Source organism: Haliotis rufescens, unplaced genomic scaffold, assembly GCF_023055435.1.
Source record: "Haliotis rufescens isolate VD_foot unplaced genomic scaffold, xgHalRufe1.0.p SCAF_23, whole genome shotgun sequence".
In the NCBI taxonomy this organism is placed as follows: Eukaryota; Metazoa; Mollusca; class Gastropoda; order Lepetellida; family Haliotidae; genus Haliotis; species Haliotis rufescens.
In genome coordinates, this window is record NW_025963924.1 from 6,291,693 (window position 1) to 6,306,194 (window position 14,502).

At 39.5% G+C, this 14,502-nt stretch overlaps 1 protein-coding gene across 4 annotated transcripts; it reads right to left on the minus strand.

Moving 5' to 3' along the window:
- Nucleotides 1-8,796: 8,796 nt before the first annotated feature.
- Nucleotides 8,797-14,139, minus strand: LOC124146553 (insulin-like growth factor-binding protein complex acid labile subunit). Of its 4 annotated transcripts, XR_007222772.1 has the most exons (3): nucleotides 14,053-14,139; nucleotides 9,666-12,750; nucleotides 8,797-9,574 (listed from the first exon to the last, which is right to left on the minus strand). XR_007222772.1 is itself a non-coding variant. In XM_046516891.2 (2 exons), the coding sequence occupies exon 2, from the start codon at nucleotides 12,719-12,721 to the stop codon at nucleotides 10,013-10,015; it is 2,709 nt and encodes a 902-aa protein (XP_046372847.1). In that variant the 5' UTR covers nucleotides 12,722-12,750; nucleotides 14,053-14,139; the 3' UTR covers nucleotides 8,797-10,012. The 4 variants fall into 4 exon arrangements, 3 of the variants coding, with proteins under 3 accessions (XP_046372847.1, XP_046372849.1, XP_046372848.1); XM_046516891.2 differs by having other exon boundaries at nucleotides 8,797-12,750; XM_046516893.2 differs by lacking the exon at nucleotides 14,053-14,139 and adding an exon at nucleotides 13,567-13,673 and having other exon boundaries at nucleotides 8,797-12,750.
- Between the last annotated feature and the right edge of the window lie 363 nt (nucleotides 14,140-14,502).

Here is a 14,502-nt window from a genome sequence, read left to right on the forward strand (position 1 = left end):
TGTATTCGTTGCAGCCCTAGTATTTACTGTTCACTATTGTGAAGAAATCTTTTGTGTGAGTGAATGTTTCAATGGCCAGTCCCCAGGGGGGTTCCTGGGTGAGATTAGGTCCCCAGCAAACTACACTTGTAAGAGGCGACAAAATGGACGGGGTGGTCAGACTCGGTGTCTTGGTTGATTGCGCGTTATCGTAGCTTAACCGCGTGGATCGATGTTCACAATAACAATCATTGGATGGTCTTGTCCAGACTCGATTATTTAAAGGCAGTCGTCATATAGCTGGAATATTGTTGAGTGTGACATTAAACAACAGACAACCAAAACAAACTCTGTGGCAAGTAGGTGTATGTTGATGTGATCTGTTGTCTTGTTTTGTATCTCAGTAGGAGTTTTAATCTACCCTGCTGACATAACCAAGGAACAAAGCAGTTTACTGTAATTCTTTGTTTCATTTTAATTCACGTGTACTGGGAAGTACTTTGGATAGACAGTACTTAGTGGGGCTCCACAGTCAATCTTGTTAAACTCGATTGTTTGCTCCAATACAATACCTCTCTGTATGTGAATAGACGGCCCATCTGTGAAGGGTTGTCACATCTTCATTGGTGACTAGTAAATGATTGGCCCCTTACTTAACCCAACTGAGCTCAAAAATGATTCATTCCAGTGTGACCAGGGCAGGGATTTATCTAGGACTCCAGAATTTGGGGGAAAAAATCATTATTTTGCTTTTGGGATTCTAGTACTTTTTTTGTTGTTAAATTATACCAATGTATTCTCAGCATTGCATTCAATGCAGTAATCTACAACTAAGCATCTTTATCATGTTTAATGGACCTGTGAAGATCCGGGGTAGAATAGGTCTTCAGCAACCCATGCTTGCAGTAAAAAAGGAAACTATGCATGTCATAAGAGGCGACTAATGGGATAGGATGGTCAGGCTCTCTGACTTGTTTGAAGCATGTCATTGATCCCAATTGCGTTTATCGATCCTCATGATTTCAATCACTGGATTGTCTGGTCCAGACTTGATTATTTACAGACCGCCGTCATACAGCTGGAATATTGCTGAGTGTGGCGTAAAACAACAACCCAACCAACTATAATGGCCATGTAATCCATGTAGCACAGTGCAAGTCCAATTGGGGGAATTTTACTAATATTTGCTGCAGACTTGGGGCTGAATGCAGTGTGTTCTGTCATAATTTGGGTGATGTGAATCTATTGATTGTTGTGATGTGAAATAATGTATTAAAACTATTTAATGTGCTTTATACATGTGTCTGCTGTTGCTAATATTACTCTGGAACTGTTTCTTTCACAACAAGGATCATATGCATTGTTTTCAAAGCCAGTGCAAAATATCTAGTAAAACTGGTGTCATTTCTACTGTACTACTGTTTGTAGACAAAGATATCTACAAGTCAAATTGAGGAGTTCACAGGATCCTATTCATAACTTTTGTAACCAAAATGACAATCAAGTGTAGTTAGGGAGGTAGTATCCAGGTGATGTTCAGTGCTTAGTGTTGAAGTGTAGTTAGGGAGGTAGTATCCAGGTGATGTTCAGTGCTTAGTGTTGAAGTGTAGTTAGGGAGGTAGTATCCAGGTGATGTTCAGTGCTTAGTGTTGAAGTGTAGTAAGGGAGGTAGTATCCAGGTGATGTTCAGTGCTTAGTGTTGAAGTGTAGTAAGGGAGGTAGTATCCAGGTGATGTTCAGTGCTAAGTGTTGAAGTGTAGTAAGGGAGGTAGTATCCAGGTGATGTTCAGTGCTTAGTGTTGAAGTGTAGTAAGGGAGGTAGTATCCAGGTGATGTTCAGTGCTTAGTGTTGAAGTGTAGTAAGGGAGGTAGTATCCAGGTGATGTTCAGTGCTTAGTGTTGAAGTCACCCAGGGACATGACTGTAAGTGAGTGAGTATGATTTTACGGTGCTTTTAGCAATATTCCAACAATACCACGGCAGGGGACGCCAGAAATGGGTTTCACACATTGCACCCATGTGGGGAATCGAACCAAGGTTTTCCGCATGATGAGCGAATGCTTTAACCACTAGGCTACCCCATTGCCCCCATAATTGTAAGTTAACAAGTGGGCAGATCAGTAACTGACTGGATTGTTGCTGTACATGAAATACAGTGTGTGAAATTCAAGAGCTCCTCATTGTTGACTATTTTAGATTGATGGGTTCCCATATTTCCAATCCTACAGCAGTAAACTTCCCAGGGGCGGTCGGGTAGCCTAGTGGTTAAAGCGTTCGCTCGTCACGCTGAAGACACAGGTTCGATTCCCGACATGGGTACAATGTGTGAAGTCCATTTCTGGTGTCCCCTGCCGTGATATTGCTGGAATATTGCTAAAAGCATTGTAAAACCATACTCACTCACTCACTCAAGGATCCCCAGTAAACCCCTACCCCACATTAATTTCAAACACTGATATTTAATTAAGTTTTGACCAAAAAAGTGGGTTTAGTAGGACATCAGTTGGCTTGAACATAGTCTCCATTAGGCTTGGTGAGATACAGAGTTGTCAAATATGTCGTTCTTTAAAGTTTGCGCATCCTTGAAACAGATAAGGGAGGTAACTCCTCCATCTCTCAATCAATATTTTGATACTTTGCTTACATGTAGTTGAGGGAATTTTTGCTCAACTCAAAAAAAACATGTATATTCTTTTCTTTTAAAGCTATTGGTGTTCATTGACTTAATTGGTAACTTTTATTTTTCAAGCTGAATGACATACAAAACTTAAGTGATTTTACACAACATTCATCAGGTGTACTCAGGTGAGTTCATTCCATATATATTCAAGGAATATTATTTGCTGTGCGCTTTAGAGTTTTTTGTGTAGATCATGTTTGGCCTATGAAATATACTTTTTCTTGTCTCGTCATATAATAATGTTTGACTGACTGCTGTAATGCCTAATTTGAGCAGATCAGTTGTCTCCCTTTAGTTCTTCCAGCTGTAGTTTTGTATATGACATCTGTAATTATGACCATGTTTGTATGTAAACACTATCGTTCTGCTGTCATGCAAGTTATAGCTGTGAATGTATTCTCAGGTACTCTGCTTTGTGTGAGGATCTCAAGCTGCAAGGGTGGGACTCAAGTAGGAGTAGTATGATAAAATACATCCTCATCTAGATACCACACATACTATCAAGGCATCATTAGGGCTAGGGCTTGGAAGAGAAAATGAACACCAATTCTTTGATGATGATAACAACGGATAACCTTAATACAAGGAATCAAGAAGTGATTGTTACGGTATGTGGTAAGGGGCAGAATGTGTATTGGAGCAGTAAACCTTATTTTGTTGATAGAGCTCTATGAGAGAAAGCTGAGCCCTATGGCGGAAGAGAAAATCTCTGCGGCGTAAGAAAAGCTCTACGGGGAAAGAAAAGATCTACGGGAAAGAAAAGATCTACAGGAAAGAAAAGCTCTATGGTGGAAAAGAAAAGATCTACGGGGAAAGAAAAGCTCTATTGGGGGAAAAAGGGCTATAAGAAAAGAAAAGCCCTATGAGGGAAAGAAAAGCTCTATGGGGAAAGAAAAACCCTATAAGAAAAGAAAAGCTTTATGGGGAAAAAAAAGCTGTGGGGGACAGAAACCTCTATGGGGAAAGAAAAGCTCTATGGAGAAAGAAAAGCTCTATAAGAAAAGAAAAGCTATATGGGGGAAAGAAAAGCTGAACGGGGGAAAGAAAAGCTCTACGGGGGAAAAAGGTCTAAGAAAAGAAAAGCTATATGGGGCAAAGAAAAGCTCTATAAGAAAAAAAAAGCTCTATGAGGGAAAGAAAAGCTGGGGTGGGGGGGGAGAGAAAAGCTCTACGGGGAAAGAAAAGCTCTGGGGGAAAGCAAAGCTCTATGGGGGAAAGCAAAGCTCTATGTGGGAAAGAAAACCTCTGGGGGAAAGCAAAGCTCTACGGGGGAAAGAAAACCTCTGGTGGAAAGCAAAGCTCTACGGGGGAAAGTAAACCTCTATAGGGGAAAGAAAACCTGTGGGGGAAAGCAAAGCTCTATGGGGGAAAGAAAACCTCTGTGGGGGAAAGCAAAGCTCTATGGGGAAAGAAAACCTCTGTGGGGGAAAGAAAACCTCTGTGGGGGAAAGCAAAGCTCTATGGGGGAAAGAAAACCTCTGTGGGGGGGAAGAAAACCTCTGTGGGGGAAAGCAAAGCTCTATGGGGGAAAGAAAACCTGTGGGGGAAAGCAAAGCTCTATGGGGAAAGAAAACCTCTATGGGGGAAAGAAAACCTCTATAGGGGAAAGCAAAGCTCTGTGGGGGAAAGCAAAGCTCTGTGGGGGAAAGAAAACCTCTGTGGGGGGGAAGAAAAGCTCTATTGGGGAAAGAAAACATCATTATGCAAATAAAGGCACCTTTTAGCTCCAATGTCTGACACTGATAAGTAAATCAGAATCTTGATTCCTTGTAACAAGGATCTGATCAGCTCTGTGTCACCTATGTAGCCATTAGATAATACATGATTGATACAACCAGGTTCTGGGGACTATCGAAAATATATCTAGTTTAAGATCCCTGTTAATTTTGCAACTTCGAAACCTCATGCTGTCACATTCATTTTCAAATTAAATTAACATGTATCAAATCTACATTAAACCTCTTCAATTGAAACACCATTGGTTTACCTCCTAATTGTGTCATAGATATGAGAAGTATCAATATTAGGCTTAAAAAATAAAATTGGTTACTTGACTTTTGAAAACATGGTGCGGACGGGCAGTGTTATTTTGTTTGTTTGTGTTTTGGTTGTTTTGGTTTTTTTGCTTGTTCAAACTAGAATCTTACCAAATAAACAGTTGTTTACCATCAACAAAGGGCCTCCCTACATAAACAAGCATACAAACTCCTGTAAAGCATGTAAAGGGAAGTAACTGCGTGCTTTATTGGATCACATTGCTTTTAAGTATTAGGATTTAAAAACGAAATGTGCAGCAGACTTTATGAAGATGTGGACGGTGCCTGAGAACTAAGACTAATATTTTTTTCAGCCTTAGACGACAGTGTTGGTAAGGGTTGTGTTGGGAAGTAAAGTTTACATCATCTCTAGATACTGAGGTGATGGAGAGGAAGGCATGGTCCGTGATGAAGGGAACAGTCCGTTGTGTCATAAATATACCTTTGATTATCATATATGCTTATGTTATTTTCTTCATATGCATCGTGTTGTGTTTTCAGCTGATACTGTACGTTTTATGTACACTGACCAAGTGCCTTACACGGATCCTATTGTGTTCTTCTCACTGTGTTTCAGGGGCCAATTATGTTTTATTTGATTAATCATTGATGGGTTAAGAGTTTAGTTTCATATGCAAATGATATTTTTGTTACATGTTAATAAAATCACTAAATCAGTATGCATTGTGTTCTTTTTCACAGAAATACTAAGGCAAAAAAAGCATGTTTCCCATTTCAGTCCATCCAAATGTAGGAAAGTAGGTTTTTGTTTGTTTTTTTCGTTAAAACACAGTGATTTGCAGTATATCAATAAAAACCTTCTTTCAAATGTAAACCCGATGAGGATTCTATGTTAGCATTGGTCTCTAGCAACCTATGCTTGTCGAGGAAAGGGGACAAAATGGATCAGTTGGTCTTTCTTGGTGACTTGGTCGATTTTGCATGTCATAGAACCCCGACGGTATTTATGATTGTTCAGAAAATCAACTGTATTGTATGGTCCAGATTTGATTTTTCACAGGCCACAGTCAGATTGCTGGAATATTACTGAGTGCAGCATTATAAAACAAATGAAGGTAATGAATGGTTTATATAAGTGCAACAAAGTTACATTAGGGCATAATGAAATGGACCATAACGGTATGGTGATAAGATGTGAGGTGAAATTGGGTTTAACGTCACGTCCAAGATCATTGCACTTATATAGCGACGTGCATGCACGTACATGTGTGTGTGTGTGGCTGCTTGTACTAGTCCGGACTGATGCCGATTTATAGTGCTAGCTCACTGAGATACCATGCCGCAGTTTAACATGAATCCCCTACTCAGACACAGTATACTGACTCCGAGCCGACCAGTCCTTGTTTTAGCCCCTTAATGCCGAGGGCCAGACAGGGTAACAACAAGTAATATCTTTTAACGTTCTTTTGGTATGACACGGCCGGGGATCGAACCCCGGACCTTCCGCTCTCCGGGCGGACGCTCTACCACTAGACCATGGAGGCGGTCGCAGCATTATAAAACAAATGACGGTAATGAATGGTTTATATAAGTGCAACAAAGTTACATTAGGGCATAAAGAAAATGACCATAACGGTATGGTGATAAGAAGCTGCTGCAAAACTAAAAAGGTGGTTTAGGTTCATGGGCCCCAGATGGGTTGGTTGGCAGAATCACATGAATATTTTTTTTGCCTCAGAAAAATGAAAGCATTTTCACTTTACAACAAAATATGTTTTATTCAAGAAATATATATAAGAACAGAACAGAATTGGCATTGGCAATATATTCTCAGAAGCTGTGCAAGGAGGATATACATGAATAGCAGAACCTCCACCATACAAGGTGAGGGGCAACATGAATAAAAGTTTACTCTCGATTCTAACTGATCATAAATATTAATATCTTCACAATAATAAATACTATTTAAAACAGAATTTGGAACACCTGTGAAAACAGGCATACAAAATATTGAAAGATCAAGACTAGATATTAAAACCAAACCTAGTTTAGCTTAAGGTTGGATGGGAAAAAGAAAATCATTTGGGTCCCTTGAAATATGTTTCCAAACTGCACAGTACTAATATTTATGCTTCTTTGTATCTATATTCTTTTCTGGGATGGGAAAAGAAAATCATTTGGGTCCCTTGAAATATGTTTCCAGACTGCGAAGCACTAATATTTAAGCTCCTTTGTATCTATATTCTTTTCTGCAGACATTCATATTGGGTTTTGTACATGTTCATAAACAATTACATTTTATGATACAGCAAAATATAATATGAAAGATCCATAATAAAGCGTTAGAAATTGGCACTAGTCCTGTAGTCCTTGCCAAACTGCCCAAAAGTTATGGTATCATAAGGACTAGTAGAAATTTTCCGTTTTTAATGGTTTTGCGATATGTTTTCATGATAAGGACTAGTTGACTAAAAATGTTACTTTCTACAGCTGTAATAAAATATGATTTGAAGAAAGGTCACTTGGTGAAAGAACAAGAACAAAACAATATGGTGCAAGCATAGATTGACATGATGAAGATTTAAACAGGGCAATGAGGTCGGAAACAAAAAAGCATTCTCATCAATATGATGGCATCTAGCATGCACTGCTGTGAGTCTCCAGACACAGGCAGCAGGTAACAGGTACATGTATATAGAACCAGGGGGAACACCAGGAACTCACTCCCACCTTGTCCACAGAAAGTCATGAGATTTTGGAGAAAACAACTTACTGTTACATTTTCACTTTGTCTTGGACTAGAGGACAAGTGACGGTGCCAAACCCTGTATGACACTATTATTATGTAACAATATACCCCTGTATAGCAATATTGTTGTCTCACACTAAACCCTGTATAACACTATTGTTGTCTCACACTAAGCCCTGTATAACACTATTGTTGTCTCACACTAAACCCTGTATAACACTATTGTTGTCTCACACTAAACCCTGTATAACACTATTGTTGTCTCACACTAAACCCTGTATAACACTATTGTTGTCTCACACTAAACCCTGTATAACACTATTGTTGTCTCACACTAAGCCCTGTATAACACTATTGTTGTCTCACACTAAACCCTGTATAACACTATTGTTGTCTCACACTAAACCCTGTATAACACTATTGTTGTCTCACACTAAACCCTGTATAACACTATTGTTGTCTCACACTAAACCCTGTATAACACTATTGTTGTCTCACACTAAACCCTGTATAACACTATTGTTGTCTCACACTAAACCCTGTATAACACTATTGTTGTCTCACACTAAACCCTGTATAACACTATTATTGTCTCACACTAAACCCTGTATAACACTATTGTTGTCTCACACTAAACCCTGTATAACACTATTGTTGTCTCACACTAAACCCTGTATAACACTATTATTGTCTCACACTAAACCCTGTATAACACTATTGTTGTCTCACACTAAACCCTGTATAACACTATTATTGTCTCACACTAAACCCTGTATAACACTATTGTTGTCTCACACTAAACATCATGGTACCTCACAATGGCAGTAGGTAATACTGTATGGTATCTCACACAAACAATACCAAACATTAATCTTACCTCACTGTTAGTACCTAAGACTTCAAGTTTCACACTTTATAGTACCCCACACTGACAATATCTAACACTAATGGTATCTTGCAATGACAATACCTAACACTAATGGTACCCCATTCTTACAATACCTAACACTAATGATACCCCATTCTTACAATACCTAACACTAATGGTTCCCAATGCTGACAATACCTAACACTAATGGTACCCCATTCTTACAATACCTAACACTAATGGTACCCCATTCTTCCAATACCTAACACTAATGGTACCTCATTCTTCAATTACCTACCAATAATGGTTCCCAATGCTGACAATACCTAACACTAATGGTATCTCACAATAACAATACCTCACACTTAATAGTACCCCACACTGACAAGGACCTCCTCTGTAGTCTAGTGGTAGAGCATCCGCCCGGAGAGCAGAAGGTCTGGGTTATGATCCCCGACCGCATCATACCAAAAGACTTTAAACGATGGAACTTGTTGTTACCCTGTCTGGCGCTCGTCATTATGGGGCTAAAATGGACCAGTCGCCTCAGAGTCAGTATACTGTGTCTGAGTAGGGTATTCATGTTAAACTGCTGTATGGTATCTCAGTGGGCTAGCACTATAAAATTAGTCCGGACTAATACAAGCAGCACAAACATACGCATATATAACTGCTATATAAGTGCAATAATCTTGGATGCGACACTTAACACCATTTCACCTCACTTCGCCACACTGACAACACCTCACACTTAATAGTACCTCACCTGACAATACCTCACAATGGTATCTCACACTGACAATACCTAACACAATGGTATCTCACACTGACAATACCTAACACAATGGTATCTCACACTGACAATACCTAACACAATGGTATCTCATACTGACAATACCTAACACAATGGTATCTCATACTGACAATACCTAACACAATGGTATCTCACACTGACAATACCTAACACAATGGTATCTCATACTGACAATACCTTACACAATGGTATCTCACACTGACAATACCTAACACAATGGTATCTCATACTGACAATACCTAACACAATGGTATCTCATACTGACAATACCTAACACAATGGTATCTCACACTGACAATACCTAACACAATGGTATCTCATACTGACAATACCTAACACAATGGTATCTCATACTGACAATACCTAACACAATGGTATCTCACACTGACAATAACTAACACAATGGTATCTCATACTGACAATACCTTACACAATGGTATCTCACACTGACAATACCTAACACAATGGTATCTCATACGGACAATACCTAACAATGGTATCTCATACTGACAATACCTAACACAATGGTATCTCACACTGACAATACCTAACACAATGGTATCTCATACGGACAATACCTAACACAATGGTATCTCATACGGACAATATCTCACACTTAATAGAACCTCACACTGAGAATACCTCACACTTATTTGTACCCCACACTGACAAAACCTGACACGTAATAGGACCCCACGCTTACAATGCCTAACACAATGGTACCCCATGCTAACAATACCTAACACTAATGGTATCTCATACTGACAATACCTTATACTTAATCGTACCCCACACTGACAATACCTCACACTTCATTGTACCCCACACTGAAAATAACTAACACTTAAAGGTACCTTACACTCACTGTACCTTGCACTAACGGTTCCGTTCACCTGCATAACCTGAACCTGCCACTGATGATGCCTCACACCACTGTACTAGAAGGTGTGACCTCGTACATCCTCCGAGTTTTCACCTGTTTCCGCAGCCACCACAGTGTCACGCAAATACAGATGAAAGCTGCCACAGCCAACACACCAACCACTGCCTGCACTGTTGGACTCATGCCAGTCTCGCCATCTCCAACCATACCGCCATGTGGCTTCTCAGACACCGCTGTATTGTCCACCAAGTCCACAGAGCTGCTGGGAGATATCTGGCCATGGCTTGATGTTGGCAAACCTTGTGTTGATGTGGATCTTAACCTGGATGTAGTGTCCTCTGTCTTGTCCACATCCCTAATGTTGCTGTCCTCCTGTGCAGAAGATGATGATCCCCGTCCTGTAAAGGCATCATCTCCTTCAGCTACAGAATCTTCAGGAGGTAGAAAATCAGTTGCCATTTCTTTACAGGTATCATCAGAGCATGAACGTCTCTCTTTATCAGGAGTCCCTGAATCTGTATAGGAATGTTCCTTGGACAGTGGCTGTGATTCACTGGTAAAGGATGTACAGGGTACATCAGTTGGTGATGGAACTCCTTGGATGGACGTAGTTACAACCGCAGACTCTGTTTCATTACTTTCAAACTCTCGAATCAGCGGAGGGGTTGGTGAGATGGGTAAGCTAAAATTTGCATCAGTTGATCCATGGAGATGAGGCGGATCAGATGTACCATCTGAGTACATCTGAGTCATTGAAGCAAGCGATGAAGTAGTAGCAGCATTTATCATCTGACTCCTGTCTGTTTGTTTTCTGGTTGACATTGATACTTCGGGATATTTCCATGAACGCGTTCCTATCCCTGTAACACCGACAGAACTTGGTGGTGCTTTCTCATCACTTTGTAGATCTAAGTAATACTGATTAGTGTCATATTCATAATAGTCATCAGATCCATAGTAATTGTTTCCATAGTAATGATAGTTTTCCTTGTAGTCCTTATCCTCAGGAGGCGGATCTGGATCCAGCATAGATGTAAATGTTATTTCTGGAATTTCAGGCCTTATTTCTGGTTTTGGTCTTGGGCCTTTACAATTTGCAGGTACAACCAACGACATAACATGTCTCCCGGAATAAGCTCTCGGAGCCATACACAGGCCATCGATGTACAAGTTTGGCATGAACAACCTCAAACTCAACAACCTACACCTACATTGTACAGGATTATTCATCACAGAAAGATACTCCAGGTAGGGCAAGTCAGTTGATAGACTTGGAGGAGCTGATGGAATCTTGTTGTCTTCAAGATACAGACGAAGCAGAAATCCTGCAGATTTCAACACAGATATTGGAAAACGTTGGAATGAGTTTGCTCCAAGGTGAAGGACTTGTAAGTTAGGTTGATGTTTAAACAGGTCAACTGGTAGATATGCAAGTTTGTTTTCCTGCAACTGTAGACTGTTTAAGAGCTTTAAGTCGGAAAAGGCATTACTTGATATCATAGCAATTTTATTATCACTGAGATCCAGGTATTGCAGTGCAAGCATGCTACTAAACAGCTGGTCACTGATGCCTTTCAGGATGTTCCCTTGCAGGTGAAGATTCTGAACTGATTTTCTCAAAGGATCGAATGTTTTCAGGTGAATATTACGTAGAGCGTTCATTGACAGGTCCAAAGTTTTCAAGTTCATGAGTCCATCCATTGAATGCTCTTCTATTTCACGAAGATTGCTCTGACTTAAATTCAGAGTTTTAAGGCTGTAGAGGTTTGAAAACCATCCAGTTGGGACCTGGTTAACATTACTTCGGGTCAAATCAAGAACTTCTAAATTAACCAAATCATCAAAGATACCAGGAGATGCAACTTCATTAACATCATGAATTTCAAGTCTATGTAGACTTTCCAAGTCTTTAAAAATTGTTCCAGGGACACTATTCATTGACATGAGAACTATCTCCTGTAGATTCCTTGGGTCACCATCATCAGACATTACACCAAAATTGTTGAAGATTCTTTCAGGCAAACTAACTAGCTTTGGCATATTCATGTACACCTTTCTGAGAACAGTTAATCCTCGGAGAAAGTTCTCGTAAACAAATGAAACTTCTGGACCATTGATGCTGATGACCTGAAGAGTCTTTTCACCAAATTCAAGAAGCCGCTGGGGGATCTTTTCAACTTTGTACATAGTCAAATGTAGTGTCTCAACTGGGAGACCTGTAAATATCATTTCGGGAATGGTTTCTCCTAAAAATGTAAACTCCAAGGTTTTCAGTTTTTGCAGATTCATGAAAACTCCAACATCAACTGACACAGCCTCTAAGCCATATATTGTTTGAAGGTTATCAAGTCCACTGAAGGATCCATTCGTCAAGTGAAAAATACTGCTTCCAGTCAGATCAAGCTTTATCAGGAGCGAACAATTTGAAAATAGGTACCAATCAATTGAGGTGAATGTATTTTGAGCAAGAGACAGGTATTGCAAAAATTTAAAATCACAGATTGGGTCAACTATTGCAATGTCAAAGTTGTTATTTGATAGGTCAAGGCAGTCTAAATCTCTAGGCAGATGCTTGGGGAGTTCTGTCAGTCCAAGGCCTGAACAGTTTACAAGCTTGATCAATCCATAGGAGTATTTGCTCTGTTGCACAGAGCACTGGCATGGAGAACAATATCCTTCAATTGGCCATTTCATTGCTTCCACTACTGACGCTGACGTCAAGATAGATATCAACAGAATCAGGACCCTCATGGCACTGGGACACAATGGCTAAATGTCATCTGAAAATGAAATTCCATTTTGGTGAATTCAGTGGTTGAAAAATTGAACAGATATATGGCATGTTTTCCTAGCATTGTCACAGTTTTGAAGTTAAGATAAATTGGAACAAGAAGCAGTGTTAGAAATTGGCACTAGTCCTGTTATCCTTGGCACAGTGCCCAATTGTTAGTGAGTTGGGTTTAACGCAGCTTTTAACAGTATTCCATTTATATCGCGGCATGTCAGCTTAATGTGGGAGGAAAGCCCGAAGAGATGCAGGTCTCAGACGTTTACCACTTCGGTGAAACCCACGAGCACAGGTATGGTGCTGACAAGCCTAGAAACATAATCGGGGCGAACCGGGTTTCGAACCCAAAATCACAGGTTTCTGGCGTGCCCAAGGGACGCAAATCTGCACAGCGAATCGCAGCGCCTTAGAAAACTGGGCCACCTAGTTAAGGTATCATAAGGACTGGTAGAAATTTGCCATTTTAAAGGGTTCTGTTATATGTTATCATTATAAGGACAAGTGGTCTAAAAATGTTAGTTTCTTCTGCTGAGAAACGTACGTTATTTGTTCCTCTGATAGATTTTTCAATCAACACGAGGATATTACCAAACTAGTTGATTGTAATATAAAATAGGACCAGAGTCAGTACCGATGTTTGGGTTGGAACATCTAACGACAAGAACAAAACCCGTTTACTGAAACGCGTACCCAAGTTATCATTTAGCCCTAATGCCATCTTCTTTTCAAACTAAATTGCGAAAGTACACATGAATCCAAACATTGAAAATATCAGAATTTAACAAAAACCTACTTAATAGCATCAAACCTGTTTATGAACTTCATTTCATAGGTCGATGTTAGTTCATTTGTATCAAATGTAATCAAACAACTTTGAAATTCCGTCTGCTAAAGACGTTTAGAGTAGCCTCCCTTTTTACAGGGGCGATAACTCTTTACCTGAAACAGTATTTGCGCTCTAAGAAATAAGATTCTCACGCATTTTGAATTGTTCATTTTAATACAATACGACATCAACACGAATTCGCTTTAACCCCAAACATATCTAACGTTTTATATGCAACAAATATTGGTCGCTAAATGTTAATGTCGGATAGTAAAATCGGAGGCATAGCTTGAAATGGAGATTCCAAATGATACGCTTACGATAGAAAGTATCTATATCATGAAATGTTAGTTGTTTTTAGAGTTATCTATGATGAAATTACACGATACAGTAATTAGAAGCTCATTATAGATTTACATGAATCGCATATTGCAATTGCAAGAAAATGTCTATGATTAAAGTACATACCAGAAGAAATAGATTCCCTCCTTGTGAAGAATGCGTAAATTTACAACTAGCTTTCCCTTCGTGCGGATATTAATTGCGCATTGTTTGTTTCAAACAGTTGAGTGGTTATCAAGGGACAATGCTCAGGTCGTACAGAATCCTGCGTTATGACAAGAGTGATGACAAACGAAACATACACGATGTCTAAGTGACGAGTGATCATTGCTGCTGTTGTGAATCATCCTTATTTTTGTTCTTTATCAAACTGTGCGTTATTGTTGGATAGTTTTGAGTCCAAATCACCGATCCTGTCGCATTGGTATTTGTCGACATTGAATAAATTACACATTTTAATAATAAAATGTGATCATAGACATTTCAAACCATTACAGCACGAAGTATCCATTTAGTTTTGTTTTTGTAAAATATTTTTTAGTTGCTGTCTGTTGCTCGTGGGTTGTTGTTTTTACA

What these genes read in the sequence shown, in the direction of transcription:
- LOC124146553 (XM_046516891.2), bottom strand. Translation starts at nt 12,721, where the DNA reads ATGAGGGTCCTGATTCTGTTGATATCTATCTTGACGTCAGCGTCAGTA.